General features: G+C 45.5%; 1 protein-coding gene and 1 long non-coding RNA gene across 3 annotated transcripts; one reads left to right on the forward strand and one right to left on the reverse strand.

Moving 5' to 3' along the window:
* Positions 1-25,997, forward strand: RHOF (ras homolog family member F, filopodia associated). 2 transcript variants are annotated; one of them, XR_010990467.1, is made up of 7 exons: positions 1-2,262; positions 13,202-14,190; positions 14,323-14,410; positions 21,847-21,956; positions 22,692-22,826; positions 24,011-24,298; positions 24,938-25,025. XR_010990467.1 is itself a non-coding variant. In XM_068163456.1 (6 exons), exons 2-6 carry the CDS (start codon positions 13,960-13,962, stop codon positions 25,100-25,102), a joined length of 729 nt encoding a protein of 242 aa, XP_068019557.1. In that variant the 5' UTR covers positions 4-2,262; positions 13,202-13,959; the 3' UTR covers positions 25,103-25,997. The 2 variants fall into 2 exon arrangements, 1 of the variants encoding a protein (XP_068019557.1); XM_068163456.1 differs by lacking the exon at positions 24,011-24,298 and having other exon boundaries at positions 4-2,262; positions 24,938-25,997.
* Positions 10,994-13,911, reverse strand: LOC137453843 (uncharacterized). The gene is made up of 3 exons (XR_010990468.1): positions 13,709-13,911; positions 13,027-13,160; positions 10,994-11,168 (listed from the first exon to the last, which is right to left on the reverse strand). It is a non-coding gene; the product is annotated as an uncharacterized lncRNA (long non-coding RNA).
* Positions 25,998-26,951: the final 954 nt, after the last annotated feature.

Below are 26,951 nucleotides of genomic sequence, written 5' to 3' on the forward strand. Positions count from 1 at the left end.
CGAGGGGGGGGGACGGGGGGGAGTGTGGAGGAGGCCAAGCGGAGAGGACAAAGGCAGCTCGTATAATGCAAGCGAAGCCCTGGGTGCCTATAAATAACGCCGCCCGCCCCTCTCTTGCTTCCCTTCCCCCCGCCGCAGTTCTCTCTGGCTTGCTTTCATAAATACTAAAAGATGAAAGTAGCCTAATGCAGAGAGGGAAAAAGAGGAACAAACAACAGCTCTCCCCCTCCCCCCATGCCCCTCCGTCTTGGAAAAAAAAAAAAAAAAAAAAAAAAAAAAAAAAGGAGAGGAGAAGGAAAAAAAAAGGCCATGCAGTGGTGGGGGATGAAGGGGTAAAGCCAGGCAAATGAGCTGCAAGGAGGAACAGGGCGGCGTCGCCAGGCTCCCCGCCAACGCGCCGGGGGGAGCGCGACCGCCGCTCCCCGCCGCTCGTCACATGGCTCTTTGTTGTTTTCCTTCTCTTGCCCCTCCTGGGCTTTCCCCCCTCCGCCATCGCCCTGCCGCTCTGTTGGGGCAGCTGCTGCCCTGCCTCCTCCTGCCTGCAGCTCGAGTAGGATGGGACGGCCTGGGCCGGCCCGGCCTTGCAGCTCCCAGCTCGCTGGGCCCGCAGCTAGGGCTGGGCTGGCGCGGAGCCGGTTGCCGTGCTGCAGTGCGAGCCGCCATGGCCGTCCGAGGTGTTATATGTGCCTCCTTTTTTATTATTATTTTCTTTTTTTAGTGTTGTGTGTGGTTGGTTGTTTTTTTTTTTTCCCCAAGCAATTTTTTTTCTGCATCTTGCTTTGGGTGGAGGCGTGGGGGTTATTTCGGAGCTTCACAAGCCTCGCTGTTCTCTGCGGGGAGTTGCACCTTGTGCTCCATTGCAGACCCAAATTAGGTGAGCTAGGAAAGTCTGTCTTGAGCAACCACTTCAGAGGGCAGGTCAGGGAGGAAAAGCAAACACTTGGTAGAGAGGTGGCCTCCCTGATTAAGGCTAGAGCAGGACCGTCCTGCGGACCCTGTGGGAGGGAGAAGGTAAGTGGCTGCTTGGCAGAGGCTGCCCGCGGGAGCGGCATGTGCCGGGCTGGGTGCGCCCTGCCCGCCAGTTCCTGCGGCTCAGAACCAGCCGCACCGATGGTTCGTAAAACCTGTGCTGTGGTATGTGCCGAGGTTCAGGGGTGTTTTCCTGCGAGGGAGCAGGGTGCTGCCGCGAAGGAGGCACCGCAGCGTGCGCCTTTCGCAACGACGCGAGGGCATATGCTCATCTCGATACCCGCCTCGGTCCTCACCGGGTCAGGCTCTGTCAAGAACAAGCGACAAACCGTCCGCACAAAACATAACACGTTTCCATGGAGGGGAAGGAAAAAAAAACCAAGCCACAATGTATCCGCAGTGCCAGGCTGCCTTCACGACGCTTCCTCTGCGCCTTGCTCTCAGGGCTGCGGCACTTGGAGCCATTGACAGAACCTCGGTCCCTGTGAGACGCCTTGTCCGGCCAGATCGTTTTGAAACGCCTGGCCCTTGCTCCTGCCAGTACTGCAACAGCCCTCCTGGTTTACAATGGCTTCAAACAATAATCTGCTAGTAAACTTGGAAGAAATGGTGACGTTATTCTTAGCTAAACAGCATTAAAACGCTCCTCTGCTGTTTCTCAATGGAGGTGAAAAGCGTTTTAGCTTCCTGGAAATGGCCGAAGCAGGCGACGCGGAGATCAAAGTACGATGTAGGTCTGTTCCTAGTTTTGCAGAGGTTTTTTGTTAAACTGCAATGAAAACGTTTCTGCAGCTTGCATCATAATGAGTTAAGTCAGCATGTGAAGTGGTTATAAAAAAAAGAAGATTTAAACAACATTGGCTGTTAAATTTCCCTGGGATTTTATATTTATGTTTCAATAGATACTTGCATATTAGTAATACCTGCATTTAAACCTTAGCATTAGTCTGTTTAACCCTGAAGCAGACTAGCTCTGCCTAACACAGGCTTTGAAACTATTCAGGCAGACCATAATACTGGGAGCTTAGGCAGCTTTGTCTGTACTTGCACCTCTCTGCGCATTTTTCCAGGACTGTGATCTTCATCTGCAATTAATCATTGTTCAGGACAGCCGTTCCCGATGGTAGAATCCATGAACTGCTCCAGCTGGGAGAGGTCCTAGCGCGTGTGCCTGGCTCTGCGTACGTGCAAACCAGGGCCAGAAATTGCTGGGGCAGCAGGCGTTGTACAGCGAGCCCGCCATGTGGACCCTGTGAATTGGGGGGGTCCTCAGCTCTTCTGGAAATTGTTTTTGTAAGTCTGAGCTGAACGTTTCTTTCCATTTTAAAGAGTTTCTAAATGACTGTAATGCTCGTTGTAGTTTAAAAGTCACCAAGGCGGTTGAGACCGGTTGTGCTCTCAGAGTGGGTGGTTTCATGGCTGAACCTCGTATCTGAAAAGCTAAATGTTCTGGTACAGCGTGTTTAAATCCCAGAAAGGTCAAACCAGACTTTCATACTTGAGTTAGACTGACCCTGGTTTGCTGTGTGCAATCTTTAGAGAGAGATCTTTCAGGTGAAAGGTGGGGGGGGCTAGGGGGGTGAAGTCAAACCAGTTGGTGATTGTTTTTTTATGTTATTTTATTTGAACAGCTTGTAGTGACTCTGTGAACATTCTTAAAGCAAAGGGGCTTATTCTTGCCCACAGTGTCCCTCCCCTGCATTGCTGAGAGGAAAACTCTTATGCTAAGTATTTCACTGTCTGTTATCAATAAGAGTCGATTTAATTTCTTTGGCAAGGTGTTGTAACAAGAGTAAATTAGATTGGGGAGCACAATGAAATAAAAAATATGCAGCTGTTTTGCCAATGATCATGACTGCTTACAACATTTTGTGTTAGACTGGCTTGTACACAGAATCCTTTATCTTGGAAGGTTTTCATGTCACAATTTACTGCTTGTGCAAGGAAACTCGAATAATAGATTACAAAGGACAAAGGAGCTCTAGGTTCATCTGGTTGAACTTCCTCCATTATGCAGGTCATAAGATTTTTGTGCATTTGCTGTTTTTTCTCAGTGGAAAGAATTTAGCTACAGCATACCTGCACCTTAGACAAGCATGAGATTGTCATTTTAAAATGGGCTGTGACAGAGAGTAAAATAAAGAGTTAAGTCAGTTGTTTGCATCAAAATCTACCTGACAGACTAGAAATCAAAATACCTTTTTAAACTTGTCTAGTTTCTGCTTTCAGTTTCTGGATGTTGCTGTTGCTGTTTCTCAGTCTGCTTGATGGAGGAGTAGCTGTGCACAGGCTGATCAACCAAGCATTTAACACTCCTGCAGACTAGCAGAGCTCCCCCTCGGGTCCATCTTCACTAATTCCTTAATCATTCCTGTTGTGGTTCCCTGTGAACACTCCAGTTTTTCACCATTTTGATGAGAGAAGAAGGGAACAGTGATCAGCGGTGATCACATCCATGCCAACAGCCCTCCTGGCTGAGCTGTCTCTGTGAGGCATCCAGGGATTACACCAGCCCACATTCAGCTGGTTTCCCAGCACAGCTCCTAAAATACTCTCAGATTTTCTCCTTCTTGAGATGGCATCCTCATACTGTAGGTTTGTGCTCTTTGTTCTGCACATAGGGCTTTACACTCGGCCCTCTTGAAAAGGACAAATCCTTAGACAGTATCGTTGCTTGCAGTGGTGTTTTTTTTGTTCTATACCCCCTTCTGCTGCTGTTATGTGTCACCTACAAACTTGATTGGTAATGATTTTGTATTTTATTCCAGATAAACAACTGCTTCTGTCTTCACTGTAGGAGGTTCCTGGTTCTGGGTGTGGGTACACTTCAGCCATGTCAATATTGTGTCAGGAGGAGGTCTAGATGTACACCATCCTCTTACCACACCCCAGTTTCATGGGAAGGAAGCCCTGTTTAGGAGCTGGAAGGGAGCCAGAAGGCATGCTGCAGCATTTGCCTGCTCTGGTGTTTGTAATGTAGCCATTAAGTAATGCAGGGCCCGAAATAGGTAGTTGCAGGACCCACAGAAGAAAGACAAGTAGTTTAGGTTACAATTGCATTTTGAGACCTTACTGTGGGATGGATTCTAATCCATTTCCTTGTGCTTTTTTACTCTTGCGTTCTACTCATAATCACATCAATACTTCACAGGGGTTGAAGTAGGGCACACCAGCCCCTTTGGAGCCATTCCTACTAGTGCTACTACCATTTACCACTGAATTTCTTAGAACAGTTTCTCAGTAGCAAAGCTCAGAAAGCTTTTGTCTCCCATGGACCTGTGTCTATAAAGGGACCCTGACAAATCTTCCATCTCTCCCAGTCTTGCTTGCCCTGTACAGCTGAGCAAGGGTTAATGTGCTGTTTGGGAGCTCCACAGGGCCCAGCCAGGCAGCAGTGCTGCCCCTTGGTGCAGGCAAGGGCTGAGTTCTGCCTGCCTTTCCCCAGCATCACGATGGTGCCTCTGCTACATACTCAGCTGTTTGTTCAAGATGTTTGGGACTTTTTATCCAGTGCCAAATTTGAATGGGATTGGAGGAAGGAGAGGAAAAAATGACATAGAACAACACAGTCACGTTAGACTGTTTTATTTTTAGGAAGCCAGGCTAAGAATATCAAAGGAATATTGAGTAGGAATATGGACAAGTACTTGCCTGGTCATTTTTTTTTGCCATGAAGTTTTTTATTTCTTCCTAAAACAGCAGATAATCTCTCTAGGAAATTTCTCAGCCAAAATAAGCAACCTCCTGACAGATTTCACCTGTGTGCTCTGAAGATGCATGGGATGGAAGCATTGAACTATGACAGGGAATTGTGAGTGCACTGTATTGTTGGGCTGCCTGAGTGCAAAGAGAAGTGTGGTGATACCCAGTGGAGGAACAAACATTTGCTTTGTTTAAGATCCATACAAGTTTTGATGGACATGTTGGATATTTGCCAGGGCTGGGTGTTTTGGTTTCTTTCTAAACTGTATCTGTTCATTTAATTTCTGCTAGTATTGTGATAAAGCCACCTCTGTGAGATGGGTAGTGAGTGCTTTCAGAGATCTAATCATTCCTGAGCTATAAAGAAGCTGTTTCAGCACCTCACTTGCAGAAGGTTTTGTGTTGCTTCTTGCCTACTGAACTACAGCTGCTATTGAAACTGTGAGCCCATCAGAAGGTACAAATGGTTGTATTTTAGAATACTTCCAGGATTATAACAATGATGAAATAAATCCAGGAGGTTGGCAATTCTAATCAACATTCTAAAGCCATCAAATTACTAAACAGTTCAGGGCTTCAGGGCCCAAAGAGTACAGTTTTACCAAAAAAAAAAAAAAAAAAAAGAAAACCAAGAAGGAAAAGAATGTAGCATTTAAAGAATGTGGCCACTCGGCTTTTGCATCAGAAGGAAATGAAAGGTACAGATAAGGAATCTAAAAAGACATTTCTGCATTAAAATACTTGTGTATCTGGACACCTATCATTAAACAATCTAGATGTGATGGCAGCTGGAGACCTGTGAGCCTATTTAACAAATGCAGCACCACACAGGGAACATTCTGGTTATGAATGATGAAGTGTAAAATGTTGCAGATAGAAAAGCAGTAACAAAGATCAGGTGGAATGAGTTTAGCTTACAAATGGGAGCAGTTTTTTTCTAACTGGTGTGATGGAAAGAATGCACTGCATGAAACCAAGACCATTTTGCCCTTGACACTGCGGCCATCGCTCTCAAATCTGCAGTTAAGGGTCCCCATCTTGATTTATTTTTTGACAGGACAGTTGGGAGTGCCCCATCTGGTCCACTAAGCCGCAGGTTTCAGATGAGTGGGCCAGAACAGGCAGAATTAGCAAATGCTGTGCTATCCATTGCCTGTCTACACTGCCGCATAACAGCAGCTCCCAGTTGCTAAGCAGCTGCAGAGCCATCTTTGCCTTCCTACCAATCAGCTGTACCATGGGAGCAACATGGGTTCCCCTTGATCGGTGGAGAGGAGCTGGCAGCGTGAAAACGGGAGCAGTGGCCATAACAAAACTGTGCCTTTTCTGGCTCACTGCTGGGCCCCCTGGCAAAAACGCTGGAGCAAAGCGAAGGGACACTTGATGGCCCAGAAACAGGGTGGCAGGGGGGAATGGAGAGGGAGAGCCAGCATATGTGCACAGCAGAGGTTACAAAGACAGCAGATCTTAGCAGAGCAGGGGGCACACACTGAGGAGAAAGAAATGGGAGAGAGGCCAAATGCACAGTTCAGAATAAAAAAACCCCAGGAGCAGAGTGCGGCATATGGAGAGGGGAAATAAAGCAGAACTCATGCAGCCTGCAAATAACTGAATGGAAAATACAGGAAGAGAGGGAAGGAGCTTGATTCATTACTGCCCTTCACCTTGTGGAGACAGCTGCACCCAAGAAGAGGAGGTGTGGAATACAACAGCATCTTTCATGTTTGGCAGTGAACTGTAGGTTTTACATTCCAATCCCTGCCATTTGTGGTTTTCTTGCTGCTTAGCCCCAGCCTTTTGTTAGGGCTTGATTCCTGCAAGCTCTGTTCTTATCTTTGCCTAGTTTCTTATTTAGTTTCATACTGGCTTTATTTGGTTTTCTTTTGTTTCTTCCAGGTAAGTCTTAAATTAAAATGCCTTTTTCAGACACCTTGTTTTAACCCTTAGAGGGCAGGCCATCGCTAATCATAGAATGGATGGCTAATTCTTAAGTTAGTTTCCACAAAATCACAACGATGTCACTGCTTTTCTCCTCCTTCTGGGAGTTGCTGATGGAGAACTTCCTGAGTCTTTCCCCTGCACGTTGTTTTTCCTTTTCCCTACACAATGCCTGCCAGCAGTCCAGGAATACTTGCTGCTAGAGGCATGCAGGAAATGGTTCCAGTGCCCGTAAATTATCACAAATGCCTGACAGGTTGCATAAGGGAGGATAAAAAAGTGTCACAAACATCTGTGGCAGTGTCATGACCAAAAGAGATTCTGGTTCCACTGCTGCTCTGCTGCCCACATGAAAAGATAACCTCATGGTCTCAGCACCTAACATGCAATTGGCTGTGGGATAGGAAATGCCAGTGGAGCTGGCTGGGGAGTGCAGGAGCTCTGTGTCCCTCTCCCTGGCTCCAGCAGACAAGGGATTGAGGGGCACATTTGTGCAGGAGGGTGGGGAAAGGAATTCAAGCTCCTGCAGCTGTTGCCCTGTCTGGCCAGCCCTGGCTTGCTTGGAGGCCTGTTGGCTGAAAACACTTTTCTCAAGTCCAAAATTGAGTCCCAAAAGGAAGATAGAGGTGCCTATCCAGGTCTACAGTGGAAGGATTTGCTCTGGGATCAGTGTGTGTGTTTGTATTTCAAGCCAATAAAGAACGTGATAAATACACTGCCAAATGTGTTTTGGACTTGGAAGGTTTTTGTCCAAGATGCCTGATTCAGAGGGAAGCTATATTTGCTTCATTCTTCCATTTGCCTTGAGTCATGTGTCTTTGAACAGGCTCTGTCTATACTATTGTTAGAGTTCTAAGATCATTGAAAGTCCTGACAGTTGAAAAGTAGCTTCATCTGCCTTTCACACAGGGCCATTTTTAGCATTAGGAGATGGCAGTTTAGTTGGAATGGCTCTAACCAGGAAATATCCCCACCTTAAGAAATCAGAGCTACTGTGTTAATCCCAGTAAGCAACCTGGAACTTGACAGCATGCCTGTTGTTTTGATGGGAGTCAGGAAGGGTGAAATGTGTGTAGGAAGGGAGAAACGCACAGGAAACGTGCCATCAAGGACAGTGGTGTGGGGCTCATGCAGGGCAGTGTGCCAGTCCACGTCTGGCCATGACCTGCGGGCTGGAGCAGTGCTGGCAGGTTGCTGCCCTCTACGTGACTATGTGCGCCACACCACCACGACTGCTCAAACACCTTCCTGACCTGCCCCAGTGGCTCCTAGCAAGGACCTCCAGCCAGGCCACTCTGCACTGTCAACCTGTCCAGCTCATACAAGTATGGCACAGACCAAAACTAGCAGTTCTAAAGCAAACATGACACAATTACAACTGGGTTTATTTCCAGCACCTCAAGTTATTGATTAGCCTGCTCTCTTTTCTTTGCAGGGTTTGCTTTGGCTGGGTTAATGACTACTCACAGCTCTGAGAGAAACTCAGTTTGGGCCCGTCCTTTGTCTAGCAATGCTCTGGCTCTTCCAAACCTCTATCCCCATGTATGAGCTTCTTCCCAGCCAGATGACAGAGCAAGTGCTTCCTGCTAGTACTTGAAAACAAGGCAGAAATGATGGTGTCTCCCGTAGGGATATAAACAGAGGATTTTATCACCTCTTCAGTCTGCAGTTGCTGCCTTCCTGTAGGAAGTATGCAGAAACACCAGAGGAGAGGATGCAAACTTCACGCATTAGCTGCCCTTTAATGTTGGTGCCATACATTACACACCAAAAGCCTGCCTCTGTCTCATCCACACTCCTTTCTCTTGCAGCCTACTTTGCCACCTCTCTTTCTCCTCCTATGAATATTCCCAATTTCCCCACATTCTTGTCCAAAATGTTTGAGAGCTTCCTGCCTGGGCCAGGTGCAAGAGTGACAGCTTTTGCACAGCCAATGCAGCAATGAGGTGTGGATCAAAGCCTGGGTCTTCTAATGGCTCTGAAAAACACGTGTTTGTTCAGACTGTGTTGTATCTCATAGAGTGAAAAGCATATTGAGCAATTTGAGCTTCTTAAAAGCCTGACAAAAAAAGCACATTTCAGGTTTAGTGGAATCTACTAACCCGCTTTTGAGGAGTAAGCTAGATTTGGCCATCATCAGTGAACTCAACTACTCTATGCTTGTCCCTGCTGTGGGATAAAGAAGCTGATTGCAACTCCTACTCTCGGGCTGTAACCATCCTAATTAACATGCAACCTTATTGATGCCAGTTATTCCTTGTCTCTAAAGCAGCAGGTATATCAAATGAAAACCTCTACCAGGAATTACATACTTTGGGAATGGGAGAAGAAGGGAAAAGCAATCTGAAGAAAGCACATACTGCAGAGAGTGCTCTGATTTTGAAAGAAATAACATCTCAGTGCTTGCTGGGTCAGCTGGAGTGTTGGTTAATGAAAATGCAAAAATGCATAAACCAGAGGGATTTGAGGGGTGTGTACTAAAGAGATGGGCTGGATACCAAGTAAAAATGCATTATGTTGCATGGAAAGCTATTTTCCCTATGTTTCCCAAAATTACTTCCTGATGGGATTTATCCTCTGCTGCAGGTCTGGATCCAGAAAAGCACCTGATGCTGATTTCTTTTGTACAGCTCTGTAGCATAGCCTTGTGCTCTCACTCAGCCACAAGTGAGCCTGTGCATCCCTCCTGAACCCACTGTTTCTGGCTGTTCCCATGGTAAAACCAACCACAGCTACCAACGCAAACACAACCTGCAGATATTGCCTGAAACAAGGCATTGCAAATCCCTCACTCTCCAGTGAATCTCCAGCTTCACTTCTCAGCACAGAGGTAGAGGATGAGATCCAACATAACTGCAATAGCTCTGCCAGCCTGTGCTGACAAATGCCTCCCCACTCGGTGAAGCTGTGCCAGCACATCTGGGAGACACACACAGGGCCCAGATCTGCGGGGGCAGAGTTATGGTGGTGTTGGCAGACACTTGCTTGTTCATTTCATGCTTTGTAGAAATCAGTCATTGTGTTTGATGTCCCAGAAAAGCATAGGATGATCTTAACCTTGTGTTACTATCCAGTTTTTGCAACAGAAATTGGCTTCAGATCTCACATTTCAGCGAGGAAGAGAAATTTGAAACTGCCCAGTAGCATCTATTGTATCGGGCTGAGGCGTTACCACCTTGATTTACACACTCGTTACGTTTGTAGAGTCGAGGGGGTTTCCCCCTCACTAATGCAAAGCCAAGGACTCATTTTCTAATGAAAGGTGAGATACAAAACATGGCAGGCTGACCATGCACACATCAGGTAGACCAGTTTGGCCCATGTAGTTGGCACCCCTGATTTATAGCATACCAGAGAAAACACCCCAAGAATCAGTAGGTGCTCCCCAAACTGCTGCTCTCTAGGTAGCAGTCCGTGTGTGGTTTATGAACAAAATCTGTCCAGATTACATCAAAGTGCCTGAATATTTGCTGCCTGATTTTGCTGAGCTGTGTGTCCAATTCAGCTAACACCTCCTGTTGCAGACTGCTGTCCTGTTTTCTTTCATAGCCCTCTACACTCTTTGGTAGCATTTGGACAGGTTTGATGTAGAGTTTCTTGAAAGATTTCTGCACTGATTTAGTACCTGGGCTACTTAAGCCAAATGAAACAGGAACTGTATTCCTAAGGCATGAAAAGGCAGAGAGGAAATTTTCTTATTGGAATATAATTTTTCCACATTACTTAATAGTCTAGAAAGTTAATACTTTTCCCAATGGGGAAAAAATATATAGTTCCTACTCAGCCAAACAACAATGCAATAATGTTCTAGGCTGGGTTAAATGTTTTAGAAACTGGCAGGTGTCACAGCCACCTTGCCTTCAGTGAAAAAAGCAATTGAGAGCCCTTATGAAACAAGGGATTTACATCAGTAGGGGCTACTACACAAAAAACAGGCACATGGCAAGGTCTGAATAGATGGTGAATCATGTGGCCCAAGGGATTTTTCAGGGTGGGGGCGTGTGTGTAAAATATCATGCCATGAGGACCAGATGGTGGAGCTCTGCATGTGCAAGAGAAACAGCAAGAAACACTACAGAAATGGATACTGAGAAGCAGCTGAAAGTCAAGGAGAGGGAGCTTTGATTTTGAAAAGAGGTGTTTGCAGGGTTGTGTGTGGATCGAAAGAGGCCTGGGTTTGTGAGCAAAAACACCACCATGAAAGATAATTGTGTAGTTGTGCTGTAATAAACTTAATTACCTTGAGTACATATCTAGCTTTGTCACAGGCCTCTCTCCAATAACTTCTTTGTGTGAGCAAGCTCTTCTGCATTGCAGTTCCCTGTTCCCTGCCCTTCCCTGTTAGTTCACACTAAATTCTGTGGGGCACAGATTGCTCCTCACTGATGGTCTGTGCACAGCATAAACAATTGTTGCCCTCGTGTTACATCTGAAATGTATTGGAAATTCACTCTACTTACATGGTAAGTCCTATTCTTTAGGGTCTGCCTTTCCTATTGCAAACTCTCCAGGGTGTTGTCTCTTGCTCTATATGTACATGTTGTAGAGAGGATTCATTGCTGCAAACACAAATAATATCACTGGTAATAAATATGCACATTCCTAACTAAGTTTCTGAATACTTCCTTTGACATAAATGGGGCCACTTGTTCTTATTGTTAAGTTTCTGTTCAAGTTTTGTAAAGCTGGGGTCTGTATTCTCAAGAAGAAAATTCGTCAGTGTATTACAAAAATGTGGTTCTAAAGACATTTAGGAAGAACAAGTCCCCATTCTTGTCTAGTTTGTATTACCATATAAACTAAAAATAGGAGTATACAGCAGATGGCGTGTGGTGTTACTCCTCACTGCAGTTGTGGCTACAAGGAAGTCTGAGACCTTGCTGATTAACTACAATAGTTGGATTTTCCATTAGAGATATTACTGCAGGCCATGCTTGTAAGCCTCAGGGTATGCACTGTCATAGAGATTAGCTGATTAGAAACTTAAAACTTCTACAGTATTCACAGTTCCTCCAAACAGAAGAACACAGCTAACCACAATACTTTGTCAAATCTGTTTATCTATTAAACCAGCATTTTGTGAGCAGAAATGTTTATAATTATGCTGCCTTCCCCATATTTGACTCTGTAGTCAGAAAACTCAAGGGCTTTTAATACTATTAAATCTCAGTTTGACTTCAAGCACATCCCAAGAGGCAGCACAGTATGTTGGTGTTTACCTTCGGAGGTCAGGTTGAGGATATGCCTTGAGGTCTTTATAGAGTCATAGAATTGTGTTGGTTGGAAAAGACCTCTAGGATCAAATCTAACTGTCAACCTAAGACCACCATGGCCATTAAACATTACCCTGAACTGCCATGTCCACACATATCCTGGACACCTGCAGGGACAGTGACTCCACCACATCCTCGGGCAGCCTGTGCCAATTCCTAACAAATCTTCCATCACACCAGATCTGCCCAGGAGGCTGCAAGCACTTTTCCTCAGGTTTGGTATTTGAAGAAATGGGAATATCAACTTACTTCATCACCCTGTATTGTAAAAAAGTTATAGCCTCAGTATTAAACCTATTGGCGAGTCCTTTTTGGGTGCCCTCACAACTAACCTGATTCACTCATCAATACCATCAAAAGTGTCAAAGCATCTTTTGAAAATCCTAAATTTCCAGCAGTTTTCCTAGTCAAATTTTCGCTTCATCCTATTATTTTCCTTGCCAATCACAAAGCAAGAAATTGATAACCAGATCAGAACATAGACATTCACCATACCCCATTACAGTCTTGATTTTGTTACACTCACTATAGATCTCTACACTTACTCTCGAGCCACAGATGTGCAAGCTGTGTTCCAGATAAGACATGTAAGATTGTGATTAATAAAGCATCTTTTTGACAGCTTGTGTATTCTACATGCTTGCATCAACTTTTATCCTCAGTAAAATGGTTAACTTTAAATAAGTGTGACTTTGGATGCATTATTAGCGTGACTATACACTTTGTTGGTTATTTACACATCCCTCCCTATCACCGAAAGACCCTTTGCTAGCTTTTTTGTTTGCCCTCTGCACAAAGCAGTCTCTTCCTTGACAGGGATGCAGAGCGCAGTTGTGTTTTCATTAGGTCTGGAAGGCCATCTAGTGACAAAACCGTGCAAGAGAAAATGCAAAAGCCCTGTTTGAGTTGCCTTTTTATTTTTTAGTTGAATTAAATGATCTGGCTACCCTCAAGCATGCCCTTGGGGTTGGTTTTGTTTGGGTTTGGTTTTTTTTTCCTATTCTCACAAGTAGTATTTCAAAAATTTTGGAGTCAGTTTTGATTTCTGAAGAACTGATGGGGTTCGTTGGAGATGGAGCACACTGATAATCCCTGTTAGGAAAGAAATGGCGGATTTTTGTGCAGAAAGGTGGTAGATAGGTACCTGAGCAAACCTGTCGTGAACACAGCAACCTTCCTCTGCCCTGTGTGTCAAAGCCAAACATATCCAGCTGTTGTGATCCTCTGTCTTCCATGTTACAAAACGATGCCAGGTGAGTGCTTGGGGCCACCACATCCCTGCAATCAAAACATAAAATTCTGGTTTATTTTCATCACAGCTCACCTTAGATGGCTGGGACGGGGTGAGTAAGCCACGAGCAGAGCTCTTGGTTCCTACTCAAGCAATACATACAGCACAAAACAAGCATCAAGTGCCCACCACTCCCAGTGCTGACAACGTATTTTAGGGGTACCTCAGGGGATCTCTGCCTCCCCCCACTAGAACTGGCATCGCACTCGCTGCACACTCATCCCTGTGGGACTGGGATCTGCAGCTGTAGACATTGAGGTTGGGCTGGAAGACATGCTCTCAGCCGGACCTGGGGCAAACCAACATGGCACCCGAGGTCCAAAGAGGACAAAATGTGGACTTAAAAGGCGAGAACGCTGCTGCCACGGCCTCAAGGCAGGGATGAGCAGCCAAGCATGGGTAATATGGCCGGTCGATACAGACGGGACAGCGTCCAGGCCGATGGAGCCCTCGGGGCTCAGCGGGAGGGCAGGGGTGAGCAGCCCCTCTGGGTCCTGGGGAAGAAGGCCAGAGGATGTCCCACGGGTGTATTCACCTCAGTGCCGGAGGGCCGCGGGTGGACCTGGGCAGCCGCACACCCATGAGGAGACAGTACCAGAGGGGCTCCAGACCACCGAGAGGCCGAGCGACCCCGCGAACAGACACCCTCGGCCGCCCCGGGGCGAGGCGGCAGCGCGGCCCCGGGCGGGGCCCTAAGACACCTGAGGCGCCGGCGCCCGCGGCGCGGCCAATCCCCGGCGGGGCGCGGGCGGTGCCTGCCCGCCCCGGGGCGCCCCAAAGCGGCTGATGGGGGAGCTGCGTCCCGGCAGCGCTGCTCCCTGCCCGGCCCGAAGCCCTGCTCCGCGCCCATCCATGGAGGCGGCCAACGGGGCCGTGCCCGTGGGCGCGGCGGGGGACTCCCGAGGCAGCGGGGCCGCCCCGTCGGGTAAAAAGGAGGTGAAGGTCGTGATAGTAGGGGACGGCGGCTGCGGGAAGACGTCGCTGCTGATGGTGTACGCCAAGGGATCCTTCCCCGAGGTGAGCAGGCTCGGCCGCCGTCGGGCCTGGTCTGGCAGGGGCGCGAAGGGGCTGGGGAGCGCCGGGCAGAGCGGCCTGTGCTGGCTGCGAGCTGCTGATCCCTGCCTAGAGCTGCTTCTCCTCCCTTTACAGCAATACGCTCCCTCTGTCTTCGAGAAATACACAACCAGCGTTACGGTGGGCAAAAAGGAGGTCACCCTGAATCTGTACGACACCGCAGGTAAGGGGTTTTCACATCGTCCTTTCCATTGTCATATCAAGCTTTCTATTTTTTTCCAATCCCAGCAGCATCTGGCTGTCAGAGGACACTTCTGTGTGGCTGCTGGGCCATCGGCCTGGGGCTGAACCCAAAGCCAGCCTCTCCAGTTTCATAATTGCAAACAAATAAATAAGCAGGAGCTGCTTTTACCAGTGTCAAATGCTGCTTATGTGAACGTGCCCCAATTTCTGTTCCAGCAGCTTTTACTGTGTTAAACCAAACTGATACTCAAGGACTTTAAAGCTGGATGTGCTTTCAAATTGCCTTTCTACTATCATACCTTAATATAATAACATAATTAAGGCTGTTAAAGTACAAACAAACCAAACAACCGTTACCTGTTGCATGTATAAATGTGCCTTCCAGAAAAAAAGAGTCTCTCTCTAATGGCAGGTCTAGCCATGGACTCATTCATTATCTCAACAACATGGTTTATTAAGAAAATTACATCAAATAGCAAACATATCTGGAGGTATTAAAGCCCAGTTCCCAGTGGCAAAGCATAATGCAATCAACCAGGCAAATATTTTAATCTGCCATGTGTGATCTAATAGTGAAGGAGCAAAATACTGGTTTGTGTTCAGAATAAAAAGGCCCTCGTAGTAAAAGGGGTTTGAAAATGCTGTTAGTTTGTTTGGGTTAATTTCAGAAACCTGTGAAATGGTTTGTGTTCAATTTGCTCAAAGTTCCTGGGCTCTGCTGTCTAGCTGCATTCCTAAGTGAGCCCTAAAATGGACATGCACTCTGTTTCAGCTCAGTGTAGATCAGTTCGGCACTGTGGAGTTGTTCCAAATTTACCCCAAGACAAATAAGAACCAAGTGTGGTCTGTGCTAATTGTTAATATGGTTTTAAGGGATGTAGGCTGGAATTGGTAGTAGGTAGGGCAGGTTCAGTGTTGCAGCACAAAACTCTTGCAAACTTGATATAAGTGCCCAGGACCTTGCGTCATGCAGTTTGCTCAGCTCTGCGCAAGACCTGCAGCTGCCAGCAGCCTACAGAGTGTTTGCTGAACTCAGTGTTGGTGTCTTATCAGAGAATCATCAAATGTTTTGGGTTAGAAAGGATCTTTCAAGGTCATCTAGTCCAAAGCCCCTGCAGTGAGCAGGGACACATTCACCTAGATCAGAGCCATGTCCAACCCAACCTGGAATGGTTCCACGGATGGGGCATCTATCACCACTCTGGACAACTTGTGCCAGTGTTTCACGACCCTTACTGTAAAAAAATTTAGTCTAAATATCCCATCTTTTAGTTTAAAACTATCACCCCTTGGCCTGTTGCAATGGGCCCTGCTAAAGAGTTTATCCTGGTTTACACTGTTTTTCTGGTTCAGGCACATAACTTCAGTCTTAGTTCACAGCTATGAATGCTGTCTTGGGCCAAAGCACTGGCCCACTGAAGAGCAGAGTGAGGCCTATTTTGTGTCACATAAGACACTTTGGTAAGTGGAGATGCCATTGTTGTCTAGTTGGCAGAGCTCTTTGCCATCAAAGAGCAATTGCTTTCCACTTCTCACCTGGAAATCTTGAAGGCCAAGATGTCTTACCTTCCAAAACAGTGTCATGGCCACCAGCCTGCAAGTTGCTAGAGGCTGCTGACACTTGTCTCCTCCCTTCCTGTTAAACTGCTTTCATTTTGCATCAACTGCATCAAGATTATCGGGTGCAAAGAAAGGGGGGATATTGCCACCTTAGTTAAGGCATTTGCTTGGGAGGGAAAAAGGTTTAGTTCTGTTTGAAAGCTGCTTATATAGTTTGATGTTACAGATCTGTGTCATACTCTGTAATTCAAGCAGCTTCTCATTCTCTTTCTGAAACTGGAAGTTATGCTAGAGGAAGAACTCACTCAAGCACCTATTTTAATCTCATCCTGGTTTTAATAGTGCAAAACTAATGCTGAGTTTCTTAAGGGTTGGACTAAGAGTTGTGTCCTGTCCTCTGAATTCAAATACTTCAGTTAAGAGAACAGAGGGAGTATCCCGTTCAGTAGATGAGAGAGCTCCTGTCCCTCTGCCGTGTGGATGCAGCATGGGAAATGCATTTTTGGAGTCAGTATCTCACTGTGTTGACTTGCTTCTCTCATATCATGTAGCAGCAGCTCATTAAATTCCTCTGTCAGATGGGTGATGATGCTTTTGCAGTGGGTGTAGAGCAGCCATTGCAGCTTAGAGAGGAGTCTAAACATACAACTTACTACTGGAAGTAGAGTGGGTTAGCAGTGCAGCATATCAGCCATGTTTTATGAATCATCTAACTTACTTGAAGTGTTTGAGCTGGTCTTGCTCTTCTCTAGAATCCTAAGGCAGCTTTGCATTTGTGTTTTGCTTCTCAGCCTGAACGGCTCCCAAACCATTCAGATTATCATAAACTCATTTAAATGGGATCAAAAGGTTGTAAAACCATTTCAGAGGTGAATGGCTCCAGCTAAGTGCCACATAGCAGTGTGGGGGGGGAGAAAGCAAAGCTGTTCTTCAAAAAGGGTCATGGGATCTTTGTGATGCACCCACTGCAGAAAGGGCTTTGGTATTTTTAGGATCTTGTTAAGAGCAGTACTCAGTGGAGCTGTATGAACTTCAGTATCATGGGAAGGTAAGGACAGGTTCAGCTCTGTGGGCTGTTGGAAGTTAGGAGTCTTTGTATTGTCAAGTCCTGTGCAGCTTCACACTTTGAGCTTGTCCTACTTACTGAAGGACACAAATAAAGTGCCTGAGAATCAAATATTTCAAGCTACAAAAGCTATTTTTTGCTTGACAAGAACTTTGGTAGCAAATGAAGTTAAGTCTAAAATATATTTGACAGTTTTTTGGGTGAGAATTTTGTACTATGCTACTCTATCTTCCTCATCAGAGACACCTCTTGCTGTTGCAGGAAGTTGGTGGTATGCATAAGCAATGTGTGAAGGCTTTGTAATATCACTTGTCTCGCCTGCAAACAGGCTTTGCAGCTGCTTACTCAATTAAAGGTTTCCTTTTCTTGCTGTGCTGCATGGAGGTGAGGGCATTGAGGGGTAAATTAACTCTGTCATTTTTAACATACTGAGGGAGCAGCATTGGTGCTTTAGCTGCAGTTCAGACATGGGGTTCAGTTGCTGCTGCTGTTCAGCACAGGGCTTTTCTCAGACCAAAGGAAAGAAAGAGCTGTGCTGGGCTGAGGCAGGCTGGGGAGGAAGTCATGCCTCATCATTGCGGGCACTGACTCTTACTGGCAGGAAGCACACACGAAGCCTCCAGTGGCATTGTTCAGGTCTGTAATGACAGATGCACAGCAGTCTGAGGCCTTCAGAGACATTTTAAAAGCCAGGATATGCAAGAATAATTTTCTTCATAACTTCAAAATGGAGTGCCTGAGGAAGGCAACAGTCCCCCCCACCCTCAGCTTTTTAACTGAAGTGTGCCTTCACCTCAAGTGTCCTCTTCTGCTGGTGTTATTCCTGCCAAGAATGTCTGTTTCCCAATTTATTTATTTTTTGGAACTGAATGGTGAAAAAATATACCTGGCAAGCCAGTAACCATGGGATTACCATGGAGTCTGCAGAATAACAAATCCAAGAACTGGGTGTGTTTCTGTGAGCCTGTGAGGACTCACCATCACACAGTTCCATGTCAATCCTACCCACAAGTGTGGACACTGGAGGAGGCTCCTCAGGAGGTGATCGAATCCCCATCTCTGCAGGTGTTTAAAAAGCTGAAGAGATGTGGTGCTAAGGGATATGGTTTAGCCCAGACTTGATAGAGTCAGATAATGGTTGGACTCGGTGAAAAGACTTAAAGGTTCAACCAAAATGATTCCATGGTTACAGACAACATGTGGCTATACATAGGAAGTGGTCAGCTGGCCTGGAGCAGACTTTCTTCCTCATGCACTGCCGGTTGGTGCCGATGGACAGCTCTGTGGTGTGTTAGGACAGCAGGTACTGGTAGACTCCCAGGCTGGCAAGTCTTGACTGCATTATTTCTCCTCTTCTGCCATTTACAGTGGGTGCTGAGCTCCTTTATGGACTGAGCAGTGCACATGTGAGCACTTCTTTGGTGGTGAATTGGTGAAGGGGTGGGTGAGGAAGAGCAGATAGAGGTGAATGTGAGACCAAGAACTGTGGTTTCACTTCTTCCATTGTTTGTCCTCAAGCACCACCTGAGTTTCCACCCCCCTGTAGGACCTGACTGCAGTGATGTGGGTTCATGCAGAATGTGATGTTTGAGAAGAATTAGGTGAATTCAGCCAGATGGAGGTTGTTGTTTTTAATAAAGCAAACAACAAAACAGGGTCTCTGTTGCTTCAATGAACTGAGGAAAGCAGAGCCACAGATGTGGTCACACATAGGCATATATTTAACTAATTGTTCCACAACATGCTTTTTGTTACCTGGGCCAAGAAAAAAGCTACCTGTGCTTGGGGAAGCACACTCAGGGACTGTTCATATACATTCAGTTACTGCTTAGGTTCAGCTCTGTTCCTTCATTTTAAAACTCTGGTAGTAGAAGCCCTTAATCTGTGCCAAATTAGCTCTGACCACAGGCTGAGCAGCTTTACAGAGAAGAAGTCTCCCAGGCCTTCTCTTGCAGCAGCACTTAAGGACAGGGGGTGAAAGGGATTGTTTTCAGTCAGAGAGATGTCGATGTTTAGACACAGTTTGATCTAGGTCCAGTTACGTCTTCAGCAACTGAAGAGCTGCATCTGAGATCTCAAATTGCTGCTTCTCCTTCCAAGTGAGCACTGTAATCACCCAACTGTAATACAAGTTAAGCAATTACCATCTAGCCTTCCTACTGTGGTCTCTGCTCTGTACCTTGTTCTGTGCTTGGTACTTGAAATTCCAAGTGCAGAATATTCAGATGTGGAAGTTAAAATACAAAGCTGCAGTGCACACAGCAGCATTTTCTCATGCATTTATTTTCTCCATTTGTTAAAAGAAAAAACATCACAGCAGGCTTGGAAGATGAAAGGGCAGTTTGCTGGGGCATGTCTATAGTTTTGGACTTCCAATACAGCATATTTATCACATTTCTGAAGACACCTCTGCTGTGATCTCAGCCAAGACAGTATGAATTTATCTCTGTGTTCCCATTCCAAACAAATAAATGTGTTTCTTCTAAGGTGGCAGTCGTTCTGCCAGCCTCACAAATTGCCAGCAATAACTTGGAGAACCTTTTGATTTTACAGGCTACATTGGTAGAAGCTCAGATGTGTGAACTTGAACAGGGAAAATCATGCACAGCACGTCACATTAGAGGAAGTTAGGGGAAAATAAAATATTGGCACCTGATGTGTTTAAGGCATTTAGAGGATTAGCTCAGCAACAAAATGGTAAATTGGTTGCAAACAAGTATGTGGATTTGGGAGAATAAGAAGGGCTAAGCAGCACAGTCTTTGCTCTGAGTGCTCATACAACATGCAGAATTTTCTCAGTTGTCTATTATTTCTGGATTAAACCTTGAGGGATCAATCCTTCTTTGTTCTGCACACTGCCCATGGAGCATGCTGCTCTTGCAGGAGCTCAAATGCAGAGTGGTCCAAACCCAAGACTCCTGCTTTACAAACATCTTGGGCAAACTGAGTAATGACTTACCCAGTGGGGATTGCCTGGTAATAACCTGTAACTTGATCTATCATTTAACTTAAGAAGGGGAGCAAAGTACTGCAAAATGATTTGCCTTCTGATACCTGTAGTTCTTCATACTGCAGCTAGAGACAAGCATATTGGCTAGTGATGAGTGTGACTTGGGACTGAGCCAGGTGCTGGGGGAGGAGTAAGGGTACCAAATTGAAGCACACAGAAACTTTCAGCATCCCTTCATTTGAAACATCAATACAAAGATTTAGATGTGTGACTCCCTCGTAGAGCAGTTTCTGGGCTGTGTGTGTATTGTAGTGATGATGGGAAGAAATGGAATTCCCAGTTCTTGGTTTGGAAATTTGTGGTATCACAGAGAAGTGCCTGATTCCAGAGGAAGGTGGCAACTAGATCTCCTGCAGGCTGCTGAAATCACAGTTTCTTCCTTTCTGAGTCTCTGAAAACAAAAAACACAAATGAGAAGGATTGTTTTTTTTTTTTACTCCTGAGCAACAAAGTTAGTGAGGGGCTTGGAACACAAGCCCTATGAGGAGAGACTGAGGGAGCTGGGGCTGCTTAGCCTGGAGAGGAGGAGACTCAGGGGTGACCTTATTGCTCTCTACAACTACCTGAAGGGGGGTTGTAAACAGGCAGAGGTTGGTCTCTTCTCCCAGGCAGCCAGCACCAGAACAAGAGGACACAGTCTCAGGATGCGCCAGGGGAGGTTCAGGCTGGAGGTCAGGAGGAAGTTTGTGTACACAGAGAGAGTGATTGCCCATTGGAATGGACTGCCCGGGGAGGTGGTGGAGTCACCATCACTGGAGGTGTTCAGGAGGAGACTTGACAGGGTGCTTGGTTACATGGGTTAGTTGATTAGGTGGTGTTGGGTGATAGGTTGGACGCGATGATCTTGAAGCTCTCTTCCAACCTGGTCTATTCTATTCTATTCTATTCTATTCTATTCTATTCTATTCTATTCTATTCTATACCTGGTAATTGAATTTAGCTTCTCAAAGCAAGGCACCTTCAGACCCCTGAATGGTGATTACTGTGAAGTCAGATGTACAGCAGGGGGAAGAGCACAGGTCTGAAGTAAATTAGCTTGCTTTTGTCAGATCACATGCTAGACTATCCCTAAGCAGAAGCGTGACAAATCCCCTGCATTTCCAGAATCCAGCAGCATGCCCAAGATCTGCTGTGTAGTCCTGTTTCAAAGAGCAGTTAAGCCTGGCTCATGTCTTGTAAGATCGTGTGTGTGCTGCACGGTGTGCTCATCGCTGCTTCCTCTCAGCTCACTGGGCTGGGAAAAGCAATGTTGCCACCAAGATTTTTACTTCAGCATTGTGTCTAGCAAATAGAGTGTTCCTGCTCATCACTGCATCACATGTGCAAACATGTTTGGGAGAATGGAGCCACAGTCAAACTGCAAATGTTTTATTCAGTAGTCAGATTCTTCTTGCTGATTTTACTTGTGAGCAGTAGTTGAGGATTAAAGCTGCTTCGGAGTACTTAGCAGGTGGACAGAGCAGGCTTTTTATTAACACTTGCCAAGGATGTGTTTTATAAGCTAAAACATGAGTTTTGTCAGTGAAGAAGAATCTTCTGCATTTAAGGGAAGACATTTTACAAATAGTAGGTGGTGTAGCATTAGGTTAATGGTTGGACTCGATGATCTTAAAGGTCTTTTCCAGTCTGAACAATTCTATGATGGTAGGTATGGAAAATGTGCAGTCTGTGTAACTATGGTACCATTATTCTTCATCTCAGGTGCATATCTTTGTGTTCCCATCATACTGCTTGTTAAGGACAGAGTTTTCTTTCATCCAAAGCATTCTCTGTGTTCCAGGGCAGGAGGACTACGATCGCCTGCGACCACTTTCTTACCAGAACACAAATGTTGTGTTGATTTGTTACGATGTCATGAACCCCACTAGCTTTGAGAACGTAGTAGCCAAGGTAAGAGGTTTCCATAATTGCTTCAGCCTTTTAAATGAATTATATATGCCTGATACATGACAGGGTGTCAGACTAAAAAAGATGATGCTTTTAGTGTCCTGTACCCTGGGTGTGCAGATGCTCAGATCATTCCTCATGTGCTGAGCTGCAGGTCACAGACCTCAGACCTGGAGCTCACCTCTCCACAGCTCTTCAGTGTTCAGAACTGGGGCTGACTCTTTGGAGCACTAAAGAGATGGAACACCAGCAGTGAGATTGCTGCTTTATCTGTAGTGATGTGAAGCAACCACCAGTGCACACAAGCATTTGAGATGCAAGTCTGCTTCCATCATGCACATATTTAACTAGAGGGGAGAGCTGTAAGCAGCCACTTGTCTGTAGTGCTCCAACGCAGAGGTACATAGCACCAGCAAAACAAAGCAAGACTCCATCAAAATTCTGCTCTTAAATATGACTTTAGAGGAGCTCTCCTGCATTTAAATAGATGTTAAATAGGTGCTTTGGCATAGAGACAAATGCCAGCTATGGTTTTATAAAGAGCCAACTTTGGGTAGGACTTCTAAATGCTTCTGTAATGCAAATAGTGCTTATTTGGCTTCTTCCACTAGATTATCACCTGTCAAATCTCTGAAATTGAAGCATATATTAAATGCTGTTTCTGTTCCTTGGCTTTACTGGTTTGGTTTCCAAGTTTTTCAAAAGCCAGATGTGAAACTGTTGGTTTTGTACCCTCAGTGGTATCCTGAAGTGAATCACTTCTGCCGAGGCGTCCCAGTTGTACTGATTGGCTGCAAGACAGACCTGAGGAAAGACAAAGAGCAGCTGCGCAAGCTCAAGGCTTCCAAGCAGGAGCCCATTACTTACAACCAGGTAAACACAGCTGCATTTAAAGCGGTTTCCTCTTTGAAAGAGACAAAGCACACTTACTTCAGTGGCATTGTCCATCATGAGCACAATCACAGGTACTCCAAAATTGGGTGATCATAGTGCCCAGATAAAGAAATTGTCAACAGGGCTTTCTGTAAGTGCTTTTTGGAAGTAGCCAAATCACCACCCACTTTTCCTACTGAAGCAGAGACACTGAAAGAGCATTTTGCCTGTCTTGGGCTGTCTGACAGAACACTGCTGGCTATGCCTTCTGGTCTCATTAGATCCCATTCTTGTTTCCTTTCACAGATAGGTTATTACTGATAGAAATTTGTAAGCCTCAACAAGTTTGTTGGACTCCCTTTGTAATTTTTATTAGCATACAGTGTTCCCATTGCTGGCACTTTGATCGGGATTGTGATAAAGCCTGGAGGTGGTAGGATACACATTACAGGATTGAAAATACTGACTGTACTGGAAAAAATGTGTTTTGCAAACCCCATTTAAAAATAAGTAATTTCAAGGACAGCAGCAAAGACATCTGCAAGGCCTCTCTTAACATGGGAGACCTTTCTTTGAAGTCTCCCAAGTAATCTTACCAAAAAATCTACATATTCTTAAATGCTTTCCATTTAAGTATAACGAAGCAGTGAGACTGAGAACTAGTGTTACAACACCAGCATGGCTGTCCTAGGCAGAGGAGAAAGTCAGTGATGGAACAGCTTGTCCCATGTCACAAGAGACATTTCTGCTCTGGTTTCCCTTTTTTTTAACTACAAAGCCATCCTTCTCCTCTCATCTCAGCTTTCGAACCGTTGGAGACAAAGCCTAGGGAACAAGGTTAAGTGCACCAAGCCCTTGGATGAATCACTGTTTTTTCTAAGCAGCCTGAGAAGGAATTGCAACGGCATCACCACTAAAGCATGCTGGGACTTTCAGCTTGTCTCCCTCAGGCACAGGATGAGGTGCCTGTCCTGTGGCTTTGTGAACAGCTGCAGGTTGGCCCTTATTTGCATTAATTCCCTTCAGCACCCTCAGACATGAGGTTCAGGGCAGGCAACAGACACTTTTGGTGAGTCTGCTGAGGCCTCACGCAATTAAATTGAAAGGCCCACATGATCTACAAACTGTCTCCTATGTGAGCCCTCCCACCTGGTTTTCCTGCTCTTAAATATACACTACCTCAGTCTTTTACAGTTGATGGCATCTTGAGTCACAGAGGACCTGAACAGTATCTGCCAGCACTGCAGCTTGCAAACAACTGGAAGGAAACAAACTTCACTTAAAATATGCTGAAGAAAAATTCCCCTATAGAAGCCTGGGTGCTCAAGTGGTCCCACTTCCAGGGCTTACAATGAATAAATGCAGAGTTCATAAGCTGTGGGTTGCAGACCTGGAATTCACGCTCCCAAGGCTCACAAGCATTCCAGAGTGGGGGCTGACTCTGCAGTGACAATAAAAGGATGACAAGCAAAGTAAGAAATCACCCCATTGTGTCTGTAGTGATTTCACACAACCAGGATTGCATGCAAATGGTTTAGGGTCTGGTCTGTTTGTGTTGCATGCATTTGGGTGAGCTTGAGAGACACAGGCACACATTTGTGTATATGAGGACACTGGGCCCTTGGGATGCTCCAGTGCAAAAGCTGAGGTTCTTGCATGTGCACCAGCAAACCAAGGCAAGATACTGGTCTCAATTCTGCTCTTGCATGTGACATCCATTACTACAGATGACATCATGTAATAGTTAAGGTCTGGCCTGAAAAAATAAGACCATGTAGACATCATATCCTCACTAAGTATCTATCTCAGCATTTCTTTTAAGGGAATTGAATACTGAGAATGTTTTTACACTGTCAGCAGTCCACATTTTAAAGTCTTTAATGCACTGAACTGTTAGGCCAGGCTCTAGATCATCATCAGGGAAAACAACCTAATTTATTGAACACTGCCTCAGCTTATTACCAATGCCACTTACACTCCAGTACTAAGAGGCAGTTTCTTTCCTCCTGACCTCATGATGCAACGATGTACAAAACAATTCCCTTTCTCTCCCATCTCACCTTGCCTCATACACTGGGCTCACTTATTTTCTTACCTTTTGTGTTTTCCAGGGTGAGGCAGCTTGTCAGCAGATCAGTGCAGAAATTTATCTGGAGTGCTCAGCAAAGTGTCGTGAAAACATAGAAAATGTCTTTAAAGAGGCAACAACCATCGCCCTGAACGCCATGAGGAAGGCCAGGCGCCAGAAGAAACAGAGAGCATGCTCTGTGCTATGATCTGGGCTGCAAGAGAGCATTGACTGCACAACAGCCAAGCCACTCAGATGCTGAAAACAGCAGAACTTTAAAGACCTTTTTTTATTATTATTACACATTTGTATTCCTAAAAGTATTTTTGGTTTTGAATGTTTTATTCTTTTTAGTATTTTTGCACTTCTGTTGCACTGCTCTCAGAGTTTTCAAGGTTCTTTAGCACAGTTAATTGATGCTGTCTGCCTTTGTCCATCTGGCTTTTGCTCCTCACAGCAAACTACCACAAGTCAGGTCTTGGACTGTTTAAATTGCGACAAACAGCAACTGCAGCTGAATGACTTAAAATAGTGGTTGGGTTTTTTTCCTTCTGCAAAGTAACTGTGGCATGTTGTAGCTACAATTTACTGTCTTCTCCAAGAAGCAAAGCTGAAAAGACACATCTTTTAGAAGCAATATCTGTGCAGCTTACCAGGCACCTTTGAAGAGACACAAATTAAAGATGTCTTAACATTTTCACATCTATTTACTTGGTGGCAGTGGGAGGAGCTAGCTACATGCCACCTACAGAGCATGCAGAGGGAGCATCCACCACTGCCCCTGTGCCACCTTTGGAGAGCTGCATGTTTAGAGGTCCTCTTGCAAGGCCAGCTGCTGTATCAGAAAGTATTTATCAATGGAAATACATCAGTTGCTCTTCAGAAATGGAATGTCAAGGTAAATACTTCATTTACAACTCTCAAAGTTAGAAGTAGTCCAAACAGCTACTCTGTGTAATGTAAAGTCACTTTTATGGTGAAGTTCCATAGGTTATTTAATACATGACAGATGCAGGTACTGGTGCATGCTAGAGAAATACTTAACTCCCATTCATTAACTGTTGGAAAAGCCTGTTGTTATAAATTAAAGTTCTCCCTTTTGTGATGGTGTCAGTTGTCTGTTGAAGCATAAGGGATGCTCCCACTGCACAATACATACCTCCAATATCCTGGTTCTTTTGCACACCCCATGTAGCAAGATCTGAGTTCAGGAGCAGTCACTAGTTTGTAGCCATCACAAACCAAACCTGTGAGGTTTCTGCAGTACAGGTATTGGCTAGAAGCTTTCTGTGGAAGGCAAACTACAGCCCATCCCAAGTGAGAACACACAGGACTTGCAGTAACAGTAACAAGACACAACCTTTGGCCAAAAGGTTTAGACTGTGTGTGCCAGGAGTCTGCTATTAGACAAACGTTGCATGCAGAGCTGGTAGCTCTACACCATAAAGAGTTCATGCAACTTTGTCCTCTTCTTCATGAGCATGCTTATGGAAAGAGCAGCATCAGGGCACACTCTGCCCCATTCAGGTTTTGTGCTCACTCAGAGGAAGTCTTCACCATGTGAAACACCTTGCAACACCCCAGCTGGCCTTAGCAGGTACCAGTGGCACAGCCCCCAAAACAAGCTTGAGTAAGTTGAAGCAGCATGGGGAGTTCAGCAGGATGGCAGTCAGGTATTTGTCCTCTGCCATCCTCCTGAACCAATGTTTATATCCCTCAATTACTGGTACAAGTGCAGCATCTAAATAAAGTATTTTTTCTGCTGAGCCTGTCCTTCCCTTTCCAGAATGGCACTGGGAGCAAAAAAATACTGAAACCAGAAACCCAAGTACAACTGCACTTCCTGCCACTGATCAAGGCCACTTTAAGGAGAAACAGTGTCTTGAGAAACCAACCCAAAGGACATTTGTCAGTAAAAAGGGGCCGAAGCAGCTGCATGTTCAATGGTTTATTTTGGTTTATTTTAGGTCTTTGCCAGGCCAGGACAGATGACCTGGTCTCCCTGGAAAAGGATGAGCAGACTTCCCTGCCATTTAAAAACCTGCCTTTGCTTATTT

Source organism: Melanerpes formicivorus, unplaced genomic scaffold (assembly GCF_026170545.1).
Source record: "Melanerpes formicivorus ecotype bairdi unplaced genomic scaffold, bMelFor1.0.p_v2 SCAF_72, whole genome shotgun sequence".
Lineage (NCBI taxonomy): Eukaryota > Metazoa > Chordata > Aves > Piciformes > Picidae > Melanerpes > Melanerpes formicivorus.

Bases quoted from the DNA above. Each gene is read 5' to 3' on its own strand.
- RHOF (XM_068163456.1), top strand. From the start codon at position 13,960: ATGGGGGAGCTGCGTCCCGGCAGCGCTGCTCCCTGCCCGGCCCGAAGC. The intron at 21,957-22,691 runs GTAAGAGGTTTC...TTGTACCCTCAG, and splicing joins TTGAGAACGTAGTAGCCAAG to TGGTATCCTGAAGTGAATCA. The intron at 22,827-24,937 runs GTAAACACAGCT...TGTGTTTTCCAG, and splicing joins AGCCCATTACTTACAACCAG to GGTGAGGCAGCTTGTCAGCA.